Genomic DNA, 21,131 nt, shown 5'->3' with positions numbered 1-21,131 from the left:
ATCTTTCCAACATATAAATCAGATGATATCTGTTCCCTACTGGAAATCTTTAGTTGTCCCCTATTTTGGGAATAAACAGTTCTCTGACTCTTCTGAAGTCTAGACACTTTAATCCAATTTCCCACTGGACATTTTCACTCCAGTCTTCCATAGTGACTCATACTCAATGTAACTATCCTTCCTCAGTATGTTCCTTTCTCTATGAAGAGCACCACCACCTTATCTGTGCCTATATCACATGTCTGGACAGCACCGCTGACAATCCCCAGACTTCTCTTCAACATCTGATTCATCACAAATCCTTTCACTTTCTACCTAATACCTACCTAATATCCTAAATTCCTCCTGAATTCATCAGCTTCTTCTCAAACCTAGTACAGAGAACTTAGCTAGCCCAGATCACCATAATCTTTTGTCTGCAACAGCCTCCTTCCACACTATAAGCAGAATGATCTTTCCAAAGTATTATTATGATTGCACTTAAAACCTTACAATAATACTCCACTGCTTTCATGGTCACATACACACAAAAATAGCTTCAATGGAGCTTATTGTCCTAGTGAAAGAAAATAAAAAATAATAAATAAACAAGATAATAATGGCAAGATTTGGGGGAGGGAAGGTGACGTTAGATTTAATCTTCAGGACCAGCCTCTTACTGAAGTGATGTTTCCATTAAGCGTGAAGTATCAGAAAGAGCTAACCTTGAAAAGGGAGACAGACTCCAATTACTTAACATCATCCCCACTGGAATGTGAGCTCCCTGATAGTAGGGCCCATGATTTAGTCATCATTCTAATGTCTACCATAGTTTTTGACACTCATAGGTTTCAAATACACATGTGCTGAGTGAAGAGGTGAATGAAGTTTACACTGAAATTTCTGGGCAGTGCAACTTTAGGCTAATTGTGTGTTCACATTTATTTTTTCATACATTTGCTGACACCATCTTGTAGGAAAATTTCTAAGCAAGCAAATTTCTAGGCAGACAGAAACAAATAGGGATTTAGACTTTAAGGAGGAACTTTTCTTTCTTTATATCCTTCTAAAATATTTCAGAACAGATTCTGCATAGCCATCTCTTACAATCAGGAGCCCAAAGTGGATATCAGAATGGATGAAGCATTTGCTAGGATAGAACAGAGTATTTTAGTCCCAACAACCATAAAAGCTGACATCAATTAGCAGGCTGGACTCCAAGACTCCATGGTTTTGGGCTTCTTGATAAGCAAAAAAAAAAAAAATTTAAACACAGCTTCTGGACGGAGGTTGGAAATGTAAAAATGTAATTCCAATTTCAAATTTGACAAAAATTATTTTTATATAAATCCAAATCAATCTCAGTTACTCAGATTCATAAAGAAAAGGATTTCAAATTATGATGGTTTATTTCTATGAAGCAGAAAAAAATTAAGGATTCTTTAAAATATATTGTATTTAACTATTGGATTTGATTCCGAAAAGGAAGATATTCAGGTTTATAACCTCTTACTAGCAAAATGAAATGTTAAAACAACAGCAGCAACAAATTTGGCAGCAAAACCTTGAATTGATGTAAAAACTTTTGTCTTTCGTTTAATCTGCTTAGTATGATTATCATTTGTTTCACTGCAGAAATACAATGTGTTTAAGTACAGAGTACTGCCTCTGACCCCACAGCAATACTGAATAATATATGATATATACAATATTTTTCTAAAATCCAGAAAGTTCTGACCCTCAAGACACATCTGGCCCCAGAGGTTTTGGATATACGATCTGTATTCTATTATAACATTCACCCCAATTCTATTATCTTGAGTTATAAAACTTTCATAATGCATGGGCTTTGAAGTACTCAGTGAAAGTAAAGCCCCAGAAACACAATTAGCATGATTTTAGCATTTGGAAGCAATATGTTCAGAGTTTCCTTTCAAATCTGATTTAAAATGTGCATTTATGCCACTATACTAATGCTTTTCCAATCAGCATAAACTTCTGTGAGCTAGAGCTTCTGACCATGAACAAAATTTTATAGATAAAACCATTATACCACACCTAGACTTAATCTGGGCACTGTAATCTACAAGATAATTGCTATAGCTTCTAGTTTTCCAAATGTTTCATTCTCTCATTTTATAACTCATAATTTTCTTATACTTAATATTCTTTTTCTCCCCAAAGTTTCAAGAAACAACACCTACTTGCCTGGAGCAAAGTTTCTACTCTTTATAGGGCACATATCTAGTAAGCTGCAAACCTCATTATGGAGGTTATTTTTGGTTCTCACAATCACCTGGCAGAGAAATTTTCTATTCTTCCCATCACACAATTGAGCAAACTCAGGTTCAATTTGTCCAAGGCCACAGGGCTACTAAGTGACAGAGGAGAATTTGAACCAAGGAATACCTAGCTACAAAGTTTGTTTCTTCCAAAACATCATGAAGAAAATAATCTACCCATCCTCCAATCTCATTCTCAAGTTATGCATAGCTGGAAGAAAGACTTCAGGGCTGCCTCACCCATGCTATAAATGAGTATAATTGCTTCTTTCTTCTAATGCCTATGCTAGTAATTTGACAGTATTTTATAATTCCATTAAGTGAAGATATAGCATCTGGTTTTAAAACTTTAAGCCGTATAAAATGTCAATCAATGTAATTTTGCTTTTTGTTTTATTATTTTTTAAAAGAATAAATATAAATAATTGATATTGGGCAGGGTTATCAACAGGTATATCAAAATCAAATGTTTAATATTCACCCACCTTTTAGAAGTGTCATCTACATTTATTGGAAATATTATACAAGGGGAAGAAAAATGCTTACATCTCATAACAACATAGCATAAAAGGACAGAGATGAAGGTCATTAATGATTTTAATTATTTTAAGGCCCATTAAAATTAGAGAAATATCAAAGCACCCACAGTGTTAAATGTTTATTATTATAGCATTTTAGAATTCACTAGTTCATACCTTTCAATCACAGCAAGTTATTAGCAGTGAAGGGATGAACCCTCTTAAGAGGATTTTTATTTCAATGATAGGGTGTTATGGACAAGACAATCTAAGTTTAAAAAAATTAGTAGCAAGCGCTAGTTGAGTTAATCAGTTAAAGACAAACTGTGCCCTTGGGAAGCTAAATGAAAAAGCAACAGTAAAGCTTACAGAACTTAGCTCGTACAATTTGCCTTGAAGGCGGAAGATTGGTTCCCTGAAATAGCAAAGAATTATATGCTTTAGTTCAGAAAAAAAAGTTTTTAAAATAAAGTCTATTATTACCTCTTCTCCTTTCAAAACAATGGAAAAAATTCTAGAGCAGAGGTTTCAATTTGTTCAATAATTGTACCTCTGAATTAAAAAAAAGAAAACTATAAAATCATCATTGTTTTGACTTGAAAAGAAATAACAATGCAAATATTCATTATCACATAAAACATAAAAGAAACAAACTGTCAGAGTTAATGCAGTCTCTGCAGAGCGCTATTAGTTGGAGACAGCTGGTCAGCCCAAAACAGGAAAACTCAAAAGATCAGATCTTCTTAGGAATTAACATCTTCATTAACCAACATGATTTGGCGTGGCAGAGATTAAATCTTATATCCAACAGCTGCCTTCTTTATGAGCTGTCCCTTCACTGTTACCAAGCTGTGCAAATGTGTGAACTAGTCAGCAGCACCAGAAAGCTCATGCAACTACTCACCGTATTTTAACCTTGCACTGACTCACAAGTTTGATGTTAAATCAAATTTAGGGGTAATATAAGCAAGCAAAGTAGGACACAAGGAGTCAAATTTGAAAAGCAGAGCAAATAGCAGAAAAGTTATTTAAAATAAATCAATAGGGTTAACTGCATAAAATAGCCAAAACAAACAAACAAACAAAAATGCAATTCACTCCAAAAACTTTAAAAGCAAAACAAAACAAAAAGCTGCATTTCCAGCAAAATTTGCACATGATTAATTTGCGTTAAAAAAGTCAATCAAGCAATTTAGTTCAAATTCTTTGGAGCATGCATGCACTGATTCTTTTGAACAATTCCTACCTGATTTCCAATTGTGTTTTTCTTGTGAACCTGACTGCTTCTCTGCTGAGCACTGAGAAAAGCAAAGGAGAGTAGCACTGAAGAAACTTTTAAGATTTTTTTCTGAGCAAGTAACAGATACTAAAATAAATACAGGCATTTATCAACTGAGGCAGAGCTAATATAAAAAATCCAGGTCAGTTTAATTCTGGAAGCAAAACCAACTCAGTGGAACTTCTAGAACCAACCAGTTAATCACAAAATAACAATATAAAAAAATAATACACCACAGGAAGAAAAGTTGTATTGCTATGTTAATAACAGTATTTGTGATGTCCCACAGGCATATAAGATTGTTGCACTAAAAATTGATAGTTAGCACTTTTTGAGTGTATGTCATGTTCTAAGCACTTTACAGGTATTAGTGATTTTATCTAAATTTTAACTCTGTGAGGTAGTTACCAATAGTAACAGATGGAGAGACTGAGTCACAGGGAAGCTAAGTGTCTTTCCCAAAGTTACTCCGCTAACAAGTGCTAGTACAGCTTGGACCCATCTTGCCAATACTAGACTCATATGTTCTCAACTCATGTTTTCAACTCAACATTTCCAACTGGATGTCTAATGGGCATCTCAAACTTAATCTACCAAAACTGAACTCGTGATATCCTCCCTAAATTCCTTTCTATCCACACTCTTCCCCTTCTTAATTAGTGGCAATTCCACATTTCCAAGTGCTTAAGCCAAATCCTTGGTTCCTCTTTCTATTACTTCCATATCAAATCACCAAAAAATGTTATGGGTTCTACTTCTCAAAATGTATTTAAAACTCAACATCTTTTTACCACTTCCATTGCTACCACCTTGGCCTAAGCCACTATTATCTCTCACTTGCACCATTACAATCACTTACTGTTTGGTCTCTGCTTATACATGTGTCCCCATAATGTCTAGTCTCAACACAGAAGCCAGAGTGATACTTTTAAAAGGGGGTTCATGTCATTCTTCTCCTCAAAACCCTCTACTGCTATGCAACACAATTACACTCAGGGTAAAAGTCAAAACTCTTACAATGGTCTGCAAAGTCCCTGAACCCTACTCTCACCTCTTTGACTCATCTCCTCCTGTTTCCCACTTTTTGCATTAAAGAGGTCCAGCCATACTGATCTCTCTCCTTTTTTTTTTTAACCCCACCAGGCACACTCCCACCTCAAAGACTTTACACTAGCTCCTCCACCAGCCTCAAAAATACACTCCCACCATATACCTGCACGGCTCCCAACACCATCTCCTTCAAGTTTTCATTCAAATTTATCTTTTCTGTGAGACCTATCATGATGGAGTCTCATTCTCATTATGCTATTTTATTTTTCTCTATGGCATTTTTCACCTTAAAACACACTATAGAGTTTCTACTGATTTGTGTGTGTGTGTTTATTAGCTGCCTCCCTCCATTAGAATGAAAGCTCCTTGCGAACAGGCGGTTTTGCCTGTTTCATTCACTGCTATAACCCCAGTGGCTAGAAACTACCTGGTGCATAGCTGGATTCAACAAATATCTGTTGAATGAGAAATCCAGTGAGGCTGGTATTACGACATAAGCACAGAGGAGATGACATTCCAGATACGACCCCAACATTTAACTCCGGACTTCTCATGATTAGGCACTATGTTACTCTCTCTCTCAAAAGAACAAAGGCTTTCTTTCAATGAGTCCATGAGTAAACACATATCAATATAAGACAATACAACTCATTTTGGTTATTTTGAGAAGACTAGCAATACTGAGCCCTCTGACTAGTTGTTTAGCTGTTTATAAAAGCTGTTTCAGAGGTCAATGAAATAGTCTAAAACAGAGGAAAGGTAGGTTTAGGTCATCAGTCAACTGTTTAAAGTAGTGGGATATTATAGTTCAGTAACACATCAGAAATCAACACCACACTTAGAAGAGTTGCTCAAAATGGCAATCTTTTATAATCTCCCATGATGTATTTAAGCTGTTTCCCTTTATACGCATAAAAAAACTATATACTACATATACCTGAGGGAGGGGAAGAGGTAGGTGCTGAAAGGCCACACTGTATTTGATTACTAAAGATATTTTGTGTGCATCTTTCTTTTTCACTTTGCTAATTTCAGAGTTTAGCTTTTCTCCTTCAGTTCTTATTTTTCTAGTTTTTAGTTAAATGTGTAATTTCCTTAATCACTATGAGATTCACCTCTCTCTAAGCTTCTCTTCATAATCCACATCTATATTACTCAGGTATTTGTGGTGAGGTTGTGAACGAGGTGAATGTTGGGTCTGTGGCCCACACTGATTTCTGACTGTCCACCGTACCCTGAGGCACGGAGTGTCTACTACTCTTCCTGGGGCTTCAGACCCTATGCTTTCTTTCTCCAGGATCCTCCAAGCTTTCTTCTCTCTTCTGGGAAGAAATGGGAAAACTACTACTACAACGTGACCATGCCTTCTTCATGGATATGGCCATCTCTCCCAAGCATCTACTTGTGTTTTGGAGTTCTTTAAAGGGGAACTATTTTAAAATAAATTACTGACTGGTAGTGTTAACTTCAAACTATGGCAGACTTACAGGTGTTTACTTTGGAGTAGGTGAACTAGTGGGGACCCTTGAATTATCTATGGGTCTCCTTAAAATCATATAAAAGAAGCTGAATGTAAAGCAAAAAAATAGATTGTGGATGACTCCTTGTGCTAACTTAGGCAAACAGTATGACCTAAATGGACCTTAGTTTCTTGGCTTTCTTGGCTATAAAGTGTGTGTATGTGTGTGTTAAGAGACAGAGAGACAGAGACAAGGATTGAGGGATTGTACTAGGCACTTCTTAAGTGCCTTTTAGATCCAAGATTCCTTGAGATGCAAAGTCACTCTCAGATGCTTATGAAATCTACCAGGAGAGATGTTCCGCTGACAAAGAACATTCAGCTACTAAATAATGCATGTATAGGATCTATCACTTGTAACAATATTCAGGGGGAAAAGACATTTACTTTATAAGATACTCTCAGATATTAGGGTTAGAACAAATACTAAATTACCTTACTTTTCACCTAAAAAAAATAATCTTTTTGCAACAACTGGTCCCATGAATCCAAAGATACTGTCGTTAATGATATATTTAGGTACTTAAGGTTACTCCGTTAAGTAACATTATAATAAAAAATAAGCTGCCTAGTTAGAAAATATCCTTTATCATAATCCTTAGGAATGCAATGATAACTGAACTGAAAGTATCTTAAAATACTTATTTAAAAAATGTGTTCACAGAAAACCATGTAAGGACTTGGAAGTTCATTTAAGTCTTTGGATATATCCTTGGTGATAGGTCTTTAACTGGTTATCTCTGCAATATTGTACAACACACCTACATATAATGCTTTTATTTGACATAAGTAAAAAACTTTAAGGTATCAATTATCTGAAAGGCACTCTGTGGAACATATAAACATAAATAAGGTATGGTCCTTGTAATGAGAGCCTACAATTTATCTAGTGTGGGTAGTGATATACATACACAAAACACAAATAACAAAGGGATAAGCTCTGAAAGAATAAATTTGTGAAGCTGCAATAGAAAGCCAATAAAAGTGCCTCTGTTTCAAACATGGGATATAATTACCACCATATCTTATTATCTGTGTATATATTTGTTATTAATCATATAAATTCCTACTACACACAAGTCACTGTGGAAGCTTTCACCAGAACATTAAAACACATGAGAGCAAATTAGGTTAATTAGTTTAATGTTGAGACATAATGATTTTGAAAGTATACAACAAGATGTTTAAATTGTATAAAAATAAGAGCACACTGAAAGACATGCAAAGAAAAGTAATCCACTTTTACCTCAGCTCAAAAAGATGTTTTTGCATTATTTGTTTCTATCCATGTCCATGTGCATATGCAATAAAAGACTGTAATAATATAAGAATGTGCCAAGGGGTACGTGTGACCATTTATCAAATAAATTGCGCACGGTAATTTCTCTGAATGCTCAGAGACAAAAAAGATCATTTTTGGTCTGATCTGATTTGAGATTTTCATAGAACACTTGAAGTAAAGTTTTAATAGAGGAAGAAAATCAACTGCATTCTAAGAGAATGCAGTAGCATATGCAAAGCTAGTAGGTAGAAAGATGGGGCATGTAGGGAAGCTGTACAAAAAAAAAATTATTATGGCAAAAATTATAGGACCATAGACTTGGGTTTGTAAATGACCTTAAAAGCCACCTAGTACAATAACTCTATGTTAGGGCCAATTATGGAGAATTTGGTCATTACACTGAAGGCAGCAGAAAGTATTTAAAATTTCTGAGCCAGAAAGTAGCATGATCAAAGAAGTGTTTTATTAAATAATACTTCCCTGAAATAGGCAGTATCGACTCTGAACCAGGGAAGACAGGAAGCAGCCAGCCTTAACCCCTCCCTATGACTGTTGGAATCCTGCCCAGCCTTCAAAATCAAAGCCAGAACCATTTCTGGATTATGCGTTCTCAGAACCTCCAGTTATCTCTCCTTCCCACGAACTCCACAAGCTCTGGGTCTGTGCCTGTATTCTATAAACAGGACTATGTTATAGGCAGGTCTCTAATTCCCCTCCAACAAGGTCTGCTCCCTGATGGCCAATGGTGTGTTGCATTAATTAGTATCTCACCTCTCTCACCACTTGCATGGTTTACAGTAATTTCTTAAGAAATTTTGTGGAAAATATTTTGATACCAAGGTTATTGGACAGCAAGGAGATCAAAGCAGCAAATCCTAAAGGAAATCAACCCTAAATATTCATTGGAAGGACTGATGTTGAAGCTGAAATTCCAATACTTTGGCCACCTGATGCAAAGCACCAACTCATTGGAAAAGACCCTGATGCTGTGAAGATTGAAGGCAGGAGGAGAAGGAGATGGCAGAGGATGAGATGGTTGGATGGCATCACCAACTCAATGGACTCAATGAGTTTGAGCGAACTCCAGGAGATTGTGAAGGACAGGGAAGCTTGGCATGCTGCAGTCCACAGAGTTGCAGAGTTGGACATGACTGAGTGACTGAACAACAACCAGAGTTATTTACAACCAGATTCTTAATGTTCCTCTGCAATAGGAAATTTAAACAATTTGAAGATGTGTGCCATAGGCATGTGCTGCAGCAAGAGTATGGTACATTTAGGAATCCAAAGGCAGCCAGTCTGGCTAGAACACAGAGTTAGGGGATGGGCTAGAGAGGAATAGTAACAATAGAATAGACTGAAGAGACAAGCAAAAAAAAAAAAAGACATTTTCTATAGGGCCTTGGAAACCACACTAACAAGTTTAGACTTTATTCTGAAAGTAACATGAATCCCAGAAGGAATAAGAAAGAACATGACAACGGGCAAAAAGACTGTTGTAATAACCCAATCAAAAGAAGACTAACTTTAGTCATTGCAATAGTTATGGGAAGAAATAGACCAATTTAAAAAATGCTATAGGGTAGAATCATATGGACTTGGTTAACACAGAAGGAAATAAGGATGAGGGAAACAAAGAGTAAAGAAAGACACTCAGGTTTCTGATTGAGCAACTGGGAGTTACCGGAACAATGGAGGAAAAGTGAATTATATAAAATGATGAGTTTTTTGGGGGAATACTGAGTTGAGGCTTCCATAGGATATACAGGTAGAAATGCCCAGGATGTTGTGAAATATGGTAACAGTCCAAGAAAAGTTCTGGAATGGAGATCTAGATTTAGAAGAATCAGATAAAGCTGGTAACTGAAACCACTGCAGTGGGTAACATAGACAGGGACAGGGCAATGAGTGAGAAAGGGGTCTACAGGAGAATACTGATAAAAGCAGTTTTTAAGCCTTGATCAGAGTATAAACAGTTCCAAAACAAAAATGAGAAGGAATGGCTAGAGCATAAAAAGGAAAGTCAGGGGACAATGGAGGGCTATTGAAGCAAGAAGATTTTAAACAGTTGCTGAGAGTCCCAGGAATGCAACCTATCGTAAGTAGGCTTGGCGCCATCCAATCAGAAGCCAAAGGAAGAAGAAAACTACATGATATTTACTGTCCTTGAGGGATCTTTAGTGAAGTCTCAGGCTATTATGCAAGAAAACCCTACAGAAATTGGGGGCCTATAAAAGAAAGAAAACTTACCTCCTAAGACTCATTTTAAAGATGAAAAAGTTTAAAATAACAGATTTGAAAATGAAAGAGAAAAGTGCAAGTCCACTTATTTTTAAATAGTGCTTGAAACACTGGAATTTGTATCTTCTTTAAATAGATAATGATATTAATAACATTCTTGAAGTTGCTCAGTCATATATTTCTACCTGATAACAGTCCTAGTGAGCGACCAAGCATTAAATTCCTAAATTGGCAAAGGAATCAAAAGAAGGATCTTGCTATAATCTAATACCTAAGTTTTAATTCTATAAGAGAAAGAACACTCTCATATAAGAATAGGAACTAGAGACATCATAATAATGGAGTAAGATTATCTATTAGGGACACAGAAAAAAATATAAAGGGAAAGATCACAATGGTTCTGGAATTTGGTGCCAAGGTTCACATATACTTCCTTTTGTAAAATGGTAACAGAGGCATTCCACGGGATCAGGAAAGAGATATAATGAATGTTACCACCCATAGAATTTTCATGGTGCTCACATAACAAGAACTGAAATCTGCACACTATCATTTCAACTGTGAGAAAACAGGTGGAGAGACCTACTCAGCAGATTGAAAAACAGACCTCAGTCTGCTGCTTGTGGCATAGAGATATTATTCTAACGGTCTGTATCTGGAGCCCGTTTTTCTTAAACCACTGGACTGCATAAATCTTAGTAACTCAGAAGGCAAACTGTGCCCATGAAAAAGGAGAAGAGCAGAAGAATTTGAAAGTTCACTCCCCAAGGCATTCAGCTAACAACTTTGCTTTCTATTCAGACAACAGGATTACTGAGAAAGAGAGGAAGTGAATAAAGGAAAAATTAGAATAGCTCATTCTCTTAAATAACAAAAACTAATTATGTTGTATTAAGAAAAATAGAATGTAGGGTTTTTTGTTTTTTGGTTTTTTTTCCCAATCGGGAAGAATGACAGATTAAAATCCTTAAGTCATGAGGAAAATTAATGTTTCCTTCTGGAATACTAAACTTTTAGGTTCAGAAACTACATTACGACTGAAAAATCAAGCTTTCAGAAATCAGGAAATTCCAAAGTATGTCTACAGCAGTGCTTACTTGGACGTGTTACACATGGTACATATTTTACAGTCCATGTTTAACAAATAGCTGGGAGATGAAAAAAAAAGTTCCATATATTCAACATGGCAGAATAAATTCTATAGCAGAAAGAAGAATTGAAATGTCCTGAACACGACTCTGAGACTTAATTGTCCGTTAATCCAGTTTTAGCAATTTGTTTTCCTTTTTATTTTTTTTTTTGTTGTTAATTTTTAGAACAAAAAGTCATCCCAGTTGGAAAAAAAAACTGCATGTGTAAAATACTCTGGACATCACCATCCTATAAATCTTGAGGGGTGGTCCTCCTCTTTTGGCAAATCTCTAAAAATCTCATGAAATTAATGTTTGTTTTCCTCAACTCCAGACGTTAATTTTCTATCTTCAGAACTTAAAAATACTTACATTATTGTCTTCAAATATGGCTTGACTTTTCTTCCTTCATGGAAACAGCATTCCTGCCAACTTTAAAATTTATAGCTACAACCATATTTTTTTAATTTTTAAAAGCACACACACACAAAAATACCATAACCCCTCAAAGTGATTTTGAAATGAACATTTCTTCATCGTCATAATTATCCCATGTCACACTGAAATGTACTCCAACTTGGCATTCAAAAGGAAAGAACATTTACCTCTGAGTCCCAGTGCAAAATATTACATTTGGAGATAACATCAGCAACTAAAAAATCTTTTAGTGGCAATCATAATCCAGTCATTAAAATGTCATGATGAAGTAAAATTGTGCATCTTGTAGAACAAAATCCCTCCATGTGCATATATATGTGTATAAATGTGTATGTATGGCACTTTCCCAATTTTACAGACTACACCACAGTTTTCAAAAGTACTTTCACATAATTTCTGACAATCCTGAAAGGTATATAACACAGGGATTTTTTTTTTTTATTATTCCATTTGATAGAGCAATAAACTGAGATACAGAGAGGCTAAGTGACTTGCCAAAACCCAAACCTTATCAGCAGCAAATCCTGGAAAAAGAATTCAGACCAGTGACTCCCAGACTAGCCCTTCAAACAGAAGTTTAGGTGTTCAGTTTAAATTAGATGAGAAATGTGCATTGCTGGGTTTCTAAAGCAGTTTGAACAATGCTTCGTTTTAGTCCCCCAATATCATAAAAGTTCATAATCTATCTCATTGCTGGAAAAATGGGGCTGTTAACTGGATTAGAGAGAGACTGCATCAAAAGTCTGTGCTTGAAGTATTTTCATTTGCAAAATTACATACCTTTGAAAACCTAATATAATAATTTAGTTCAACAGCTTCTGAGGTAGAAAATATTAAAATTTACTGGAGAATATAAACTCTGAACATTTATCTTTAAAAATAAGTACTAGAGGGGAAAACACTTCAAGGGGAACATAGGGGTGAAATTTAAATTGTGCTGGTTACAAAAATGTGTTCAAAATTTGAATCTTTCCAAACTGGTTATGATTTTTTTCTATCTCTTGTCCTTAAGTTGCGATAACCACCACAGAACAGCACTGCGATATCCTTTTCACTTTTAAGTTATGGTGTCGAGTTTATATCTACATCTGCTACATTTTTATAAGAAGCCAACTGGCATTTGTAACCAATAAAAAATCAACATGAAAGGCAGCATTCCTGTTATTTCGAATGACTCAAGGATTTCTTTTTCTTTGAAATTCCTCAAAGAAGCAAGTGAGAATGTGTCAGTTTAAATTTTTACATGCATTTCTCTGTATTTTTCAATTATTAAGCAACCTCTAAAAGACAATTTTTTTTCTTTTGCTCTTATTCCCCACCACCACTGAAGCAATTAGAGTAGAGCCTGGGCATAGGCCACAAGGAGTTCACTGACTATGCAGAAAATCACGTAGAAAGTCTTGGGTCCCCATTCCGGGCCTAGGGACAAGAAGGCACATCAGAGTCTAGGTTTCTTCCCACTGGTCATTTTGCAGAAGGAAATGAGCAATTCAGACGGTGAGAGCTAGAAGGGCTAGAAGACAAGGGAGCAGGTCTGTGTGATATGTCTGTAGAATAAATACCTATTTAGAAGCTGGAGTGGACAGTTGTCCAAAGGAACACATTAATCACTGTGTTCTAACAACTTTACACTAAGTCACAGACAGAAAACAGTTTTAAAAAACTTGCTTGATGGACATGAGTTTGAGTAAACTCTGGGAGTTGGTGATGGACAGGGAGGCCTGGAGTACTGCGATTCATGGGGTCGCAAAGAGTCGGACACGACTGAGTGATTGAACTGAAATGAACTGAATTGAATGTACCAAAAACAAAAATTAGTGTACCAGACACTAGTAATAACTACACTACTGGTTAGGCCAAGTCTACAATGAGACAATTTTCTGTTGAATAATTGTGCCCTTCCTTTCTAAAACATGTCTATAAATTCCTTAGGCCATAGTTTAGTTTAGATCACATGACCTAAATATGTTTCCTCAAAGTCAAATGTAAAACTAGGTCAGTCTAGCTTTACATTTTCTTGCGTTTTATTTTTTCATTTGTCCCTGTTCTTGAATACACAGTACAAGTAACAGTACATAGGTCTCTTTGTTTTTTATATAAATTATATTTTATATAAAGTTGGAATCACTCACATGCCATTAGCATATTTTAGAGTTGGAATCAAAATTCTTTGAAAGCAATTAGAAAACTGATTCCACTGAAGTGCAGAAAAAAATGGTAAATTTAGGGTCTTGAAAATGTCACACAATAACCAGCCAACCTTGAATAATTAAGAAAAATGTTTACCTGACAATATCTGTGAATACAGCAATAGAATATTGGCATATAATGCAGTACATGTATAATAGAATGGCAATAAATAGACAAGCTTATATAAAGTATACAGACAAGAGAACATTCATCCAAAAAACAGAGTCGGACACGACTGAAGTGACTTAGCAGCAGCAGCAGCAGCAGCAAGTTCACAAAAGACAGTTTTAAAAAATAAGCCTCTATATTCTGATTTGTGTGTGTGTGTGTGTGTGTGTGTGTGTGTGTATGCTATGTTGCTCAGTCATGTCCAACTCTTTGCGACCCCATGGACTGTAGCCTGCCAGGCTCCTCTGTCCACAGGATTTTCCTGGCAAGAATACTGGAGTAGATTGCCATTTCCTCCTCCAGGGGATCTTCCCAACCCAGGAATCAAACCTGCATCTCCTGAGTCTCCTGCAATGGCAGACAGATTTTTTACCACTGAGCTACCTTGCAAGTCCCATACTCTGACTTCAGTTCATTTCAGTTCAGTGGCTCAGTTGTGTCCAACTCTTTGCAGATGTCCAAATAGCATGTATATTGTGAACCATGCTTGATATTTCAAATTTATGTGAGAAATTATTCCCAAACTGATTTTAAATGTGCATCTGTTACTGCTTATCTATGGGGGCTCAAGTACAAACTGCAGATCATCATCCAAAAACAAGGAGTATCTGAGCTACATATGATTTCACATGCTGTGCAATAAAGAAGTCAGCTCCGTTAGCCAGAGAACATGACCCCAAGGCCATGAGGCTCGGACCTCCTCAGTAGGTTGACTCAGAGTTAATCCTGACACAGAATGTACTCTTGAAAGATGATAAGGTTGTAGGAGAAATTCATAATGTATATTTGAGACAAACCAGCAGGAGAAACGTACATGACAATCAAGGATTTTCACGTACTTTGCAAAGCCAATGAAATCTTCATGGTTGGTGTTGATGTAGGAGACTTGGATGTCGATCAACAGCAGCACCTATAAGTCAAAGAAAATCACTTTAGTAAAAACCCATCTTAAATATTCTCAAACACTAAATTCAGTAATTGTCTACAAATTATTTATCTTTATTCAATTTTAAAAGGATGTTTTGGTTAGAATGAAAAGTGGCATTAATTTTTTTCATTACACTCTCATAATTTTTACTCTAAATTCAAAAACAAAAACTCTATGTGAAACATCTGAGTCACACTTGAAGACAACAGCATTATAGTTTATAGGCATGTACTCTTTGCCAGTTTAACACAGAACCTAGAATTATTCTATGCCCCTAAAATGTAGGCATAACATTCAAAAGGACATATGTATAAAAAGACACATGGCAAAAAGGCTACAAGGAGCTGCTCAGAGCACTCTGTTCCTGCAGACACTACACATTAGCCACAGAATAGCAACATCATCTCTTGTTTCTCCTCTCCTCTCCTAACTCTTTAAGCTCCCTCTAGGCGAGCGGGAGAAGTATCCTATCAACCAACTCAAAAAGGCAATATCCAAATAAATAGAAAACCTCCTTAAGATCAATAGGCTTCACTGAAGGTGACTTCTGAGTGCATCAAAGCACCATGATAACAGTTCACTGGCAAAGTCTATGTAATGCTCCCCAGTAGGTGCTTCATCAGGATAGCCTTCTCTGATCCTTGCCCAAGACCTGGTTGGATCATGCTATTTACTCTCATATAATCTATATATCATGGCTATATTTTTATTTATTATACCCTATACTCTTCTTTGAGCTGTTTACCACAAATGTGATTATTTATTTATATTTTGTTTGATGTTTTGCTTCCCTCCAAGACAGTCAGCTCCATGGAGGCAGAGATTATACTTATCTTGTTCATCACTTATCTGCAGAATCTAGCATGATACACATAACACATGCCTGATAAATAGTTTTGGCTGTAAATTCCATAACTCTCTACCAGCCTTGAAGAACAGTTTACTTTAAAGGGAGCAATTTATTCCCATATAGTTAATACCTGGCCAAGTATTTTTGTTTCTCACTCATTACCCAATGCTCTGGTCTCTGCTTTTATGGCTAATTTCAGTTGGTCATCTGACCAAATATTATGGTGAACCCCAAGGGCCCTACCAAAAAAGAGTAAATGAATCACCCCAAACCATCCCCACTACCAACATAAAGTTTATACCCAGGTACTATTGGGTCAACAATATCATACTTGTATGAAAATTTTCATAGCATCATATAGTTTTGTTTCTTCTCTTAATGAAGAAAACTGAAGAGTTAGGAGGGGTGATAGTTATGAGATTATCTGTGACACTGCCACTATTCTCCCTACAATAAAGCCAGATTCTATTAAATTTTATACCCCCAAATCCATTTGCCAGGAGTCTGGATCAATAAACCATAATATTTAAGCACAAATAAATTGTCACCATAAACAGAAAAATATCTACATAATTCTCAGTATCGCCAAAGGCTGTCATGAGTATCTTGGCCGTTCATGCACATTCACTTGGATTGCAGCACAGGGGAAAAGTGGAAGAAAAATCGCAACTATGGCTATTCTCATTCATATTCCTGGAAACTGGGAGTCTGTGTTCATCCTAGGAAAAGAGCCAGGTCGCATGTGGGGGATGGAAAGGAAAATAGGACATTTTTTTCTCCTTCTTTTCACTCTCTCAGAGTTTCTCACTGCCTTTCTCACCCACAGCTATTGAATATTTAGTTGAAGAAAAGTAAAACCACTCCTGGTAGCAGTAATCACCCACAAAGTCAGTCATTTCAACATGCATTTAGATGTATGGGAGCACCTGGAATAACAGGCACACATAGAAGTTCCAAAAAACCCTCTGTTTCAGAAAAAAGTTCACAGATAGATTTATGGTTTTTCATAATTTTAATTCTCAAGAATTTTTCCCCAAGAAGTTTCCAGAGCAGAAGTTGGTAATAATTCCATTTTTTGAGAAAACTGCAAGAATACCTCAGAGCAGTTCTCGTACAGAGGCCTAAGGAAATGGCTCACTCTCTGACCAATATGGCCTCAAGCAGCATAAAGTTCAGAACTCAAATGTGAAATCTATGCAAACTGACATGTTCACATTACCAAAAACATGAACGTTTTTTCTACGCCACAGATGTCTTTATTACTTGTAGCAAACACCAGCTTCTTCAGGTGGTTAACTGTCAGACCAGGCCACGTGGGACAGTCACTGAGAAGGGAGATGCTCACTCCCTCCCTTAACTCTACTTGGGGAATGAATTAATCACTCCATCAAAGGTAGATGGGAGAAAGTCTATCTAAAAATTAGGGAAAAAAATGATTTCTCATGTCTACTGTGTGTCATAGCTCTTTAGGAATAACAAGAACAACTTAATGAAGAACTAAGAACCTTATCTGGATTACTTTATTTCATGTTCACAAAATGCCTATGAGTTAACTACCATTATTATTCACTTCCAGATGAGGAGACTCAACTGCAAATAACTTGTTCATTTACACAGAAAGTAAAATGATAGAGCTTGGATTCGAACTCAGGCAGTCTGAACCCAGAGCCCACAGTCTTCATGACAATAAGTTTGTCATTTCAGTACAACAAATCTCTGAAACATGAAACATCAAGAAGTTAACAACTGATTTAGATATAAACACAAAAGATAATTAAGATAATAATTGTACTACTTTTTCCTTGGTATTTTTTTTTACGTAGGATCCCTAAGAGTTAAGTAAAATGTATTATCATTTGAATTGCATTGAATAAATACAAATTAAAATGGTTATCTTATTTACTTAAGGTCAGGAGTACAGCTGATACCAGAATTTGTTTCTCGGTCCAACAGTAGGCGTGACATCAGGTATGCAGGGGAACTCCTGGTCTAGGGTCGTATATCCTGAGGACCCAGGCTAGTTTTTACTGACTCATGAGTTAATATTGACTTGTTTATCTCCACTAAGTCACAAAGCCTATTTCTTCAACTTTTGATCTAGGCATGTTGCATCTCTCTCTCTCCCCATGGTTTGTGTCTACCTCTCTCTTCTATTCTGCCTTCCTCCTTTTATCCAGTTCTTTCTCTCCTCCTTTCCAACTCACTCCAGAACCACAAAATCCCAGAATTCTAACTTGCAGAGGACTTCAGAGATCATATTGACCAGCATTTCAACATTATACATGAGAAAACAACAGTCCCAAGAAGTGATTTGCTCAAGAACATGTTATTCTCTGGTGAACACATGCCTAGAGGCCAGTGTCCTCTCCACACTGTCACACTTGCAGCTGTGTCCTGGAATTGAAGAGCATCTGAAAACCTTTTTGCTTCCCTTTATAAAATGTTATAAGTAACTAAGAAAACATTTACCTAAATTTAAGAAGCTTCTATTATTTTCATGTAGTACTTTTTTAATGAATTATCCTCACATGAAAATAATCTTTCATTCATAGAGCTAGCCAAGATTCAAAGACAATTTCAAGGTCACTCTTTACCAACCATATGTATAAATAGTTACAAAACAGAAATGCTTAAAACATTATATCCTTAATGTTTTAAATTATTTAAATATTTAAATAATTATTTTAAATTTTTATAACTAATTTAAATATCCTTAAACATTTTTATTTTTTTAGTCATAGGTTCCATGGATAAGCTGATGAATAGCTTTATCCAGTCTCTTCAAGCAAAAAAATAAATAAATAAAAGCACTAAACATTTTGCAAAACGTTTTAGGAATTTATGAATATTTTGGTGTCCATCTGTGCCCATTAAAAGTTAAGACATCCTATCTCAAAGAAAAAATCTGGTATGTTTCTGGATTAGTGGTTTTCAAAGTGGAGGGTGTATTAATACATGCCTAGGGTATACATGATGATTCATAGAGCATTGAGGAAAAAATTATGGAAGTCCTATTACTGTGTTTTAAATGTTATCTTTCTAAAGTCTTTATATATGTTTATATTTTTAACATATACATAAGCTGTTAGTATAGCAACACATGTATAATATTCATAAATAAAAATAAACATATGTGGTGGTGTTCTCAGTTCTTTTTTTTTCCATTCAGGGATACGCCAACTCTTGGAGACCACCAAACAACCTTGGAGAGACCTTCCACTTCCCACAAGGATCCTGCCCACCAGGGAAGGTCTCTCCTCACCTGGTCCTTTGTCTTCCCTTCTCGCTCACGAATGTGGTTAGCAACAATCCTTTCCGTTTCCTCACAGAGTCTGGGGAAGTTTGCCAGCTATCAAGAGAAACAGATCTCAGTGTTAATACTCAAATATTTATACTGCCAAAAAAGAAACAGATAAGTTATGTTATATTCCAGAAGACATGCATTACCGTTCTGTAAGCAGAAGTGAAATAGCCTAAAGAAGAATGGCAGAGTGACAGAAGAGATTTCACAAACCACAAACAGAAGTAACTATATTATCTGAGATAAAACACTTTAAAACCAGCAGAGCAATTCCCTACAAAGAAAACAGAAACCCAGATAGCATCCAGCACTCTGCTATACAGAGTTAGCACTTAATAAAGTTCAAAGATGAAGAAGACAGAAATGAGGATGAAAAGGACGATAATGACTAACATTTATAGAGTGCTTACCACGGTCCAGCACTGCTTGAATTACCTCATTCAAAAATGCACAATAGTCATAAAAGATAGATCTGATTATTAACCTCATTTTATAGAGGAGAAAAGCAAAGCCCAGAGAGGTTAAATAACTTGCCCAAGACTATACAGTTCAAAATCAGTGGGTCCTGAATTCCAACCCAAGGACATTAGAGTTCATGGTCATGTCCATAACTCTCTGAGGATGATTCATTCCATGAACCAGAGAGATCATTTTTTTAAAAATTCTCCCCTAACATATGGGCTTTTATGTACATATTTTTGGCAAAACTATAAAATAATACATGTCAATCACTTATCCCATATAAATTATTCAGGTAATTGTCCAAAATTTAGTTTGCAAAAGTGAATGAATGAATTATAGTTGTTATCAGTGTAAGGAGGAAGAAGAAAAGGATGATACAAGGATGTTCAAGGAAGCCTAATCTAAAAAGAGGATGTAGTCAGGTAAAGTTGTGTGGGAATGGTTGTGGGAAGAATGGAGCTTGCCAAGCACAGGAACGTATATAAGGTGCTGGAGGACAGGGACAATGAGTGGTCAAAGAAGTAAAGGAAGTTCAGCGCAGAGAGCAAGGGTGTGGTCTTCAGAGAAAAGTGGGCAAATTCATGGCTTATGACAAGCAAACTTTAATTCCATTTATATTAAAAAGCACTTGCAAATTAGTAAGATAACACTACTACCTTACATAAAAAAAGGCAAAAAAAATGACTTAATTTAAAAAGAAATTTAATGGTCATTAAGCAGGGAGAAATATCACACTGTACAAACAGAGTAATGCAAAGAGAGATAATAACCATTATGTTGTCAAATTGCTATAATTATTTTTATAAGACAATGCATGTGAAGGTATATTAAAACTAGCACAGTTTAAACTTGCTGAATGAGAAACTTGTCAATGAGAATAATCTTTCTGTTAAGCAATTTGGCAATATGTATCAACAATCTTAGACACATACAGGCATCAGCCTAATTATTTCATGAGATTCTAAAATAATAAGGAAATTCATCATAGCATTACTTGGAAAAGCAACAATAAGACAAATAAACATAATTTTATAAACCACCTAGGTAACCAATGATGTTAAATAAATTAAGGTAAGTCTACTAATGGGATGTAATAAGCCATTCCAAATAATATCTAATATTTGATTTTTAATACTAATTTGTAATATCTAATAACATGATAAAGTATCTAAAATAGATATTGGATGAAGGAAAAAAAATCAGGCTACTAAATACATAATCTGATTACACACAAGTATACATAAACCCACATACACACACACACACATACACACACACAGTCAAAGGCCATCATATATCCTTCAAGGGTATAGCCCAAGACCATAAAAATTCCTAAATTCTTGAGTAATAAACACTATAGCACATAATATTTCCCCTAACTTGTAAGCTAGGTCTCCCTAAAATGTGACTGCTCCATGGTCACTGGTGTCGCTGCGCACATGGATTTTTCAGCATGCATGATGTACATCAGTGCCTTAGCAAGATAGCAAACTGCACTACTTCGTGGAACCATC

General features: G+C 35.8%; 1 protein-coding gene across 7 annotated transcripts in view; it reads right to left on the bottom strand.

Moving 5' to 3' along the window:
- The window catches only part of DNM3 (dynamin 3), a 643,298-nt gene that overhangs the window by 342,967 nt on the left and 279,200 nt on the right, over positions 1-21,131 (bottom strand). For 4 of the 7 annotated variants that reach the window (XM_010852107.1, XM_010852116.1, XM_010852131.1 and 1 more), the window contains exons 11-14: positions 19,117-19,203; positions 14,916-14,986; positions 4,026-4,077; positions 3,165-3,194 (exon numbers count right to left, since the gene is read on the bottom strand). In XM_010852107.1, coding sequence (XP_010850409.1) covers positions 3,165-3,194; positions 4,026-4,077; positions 14,916-14,986; positions 19,117-19,203 — 240 coding nt within the window. The remainder of the gene's footprint in view (positions 1-3,164; positions 3,195-4,025; positions 4,078-14,915; positions 14,987-19,116; positions 19,204-21,131) is intronic. The other 3 variants (XM_010852123.1, XM_010852140.1, XM_010852147.1) reach the window with 1 other exon arrangement.

The sequence above is a fragment of the Bison bison genome, unplaced genomic scaffold, assembly GCF_000754665.1.
Source record: "Bison bison bison isolate TAMUID 2011002044 unplaced genomic scaffold, Bison_UMD1.0 scf7180017851926, whole genome shotgun sequence".
NCBI lineage: Eukaryota > Metazoa > Chordata > Mammalia > Artiodactyla > Bovidae > Bison > Bison bison.
Note: the sequence above shows the minus strand (reverse complement) of the source record. Positions and strands in the feature narration are given on the sequence as shown.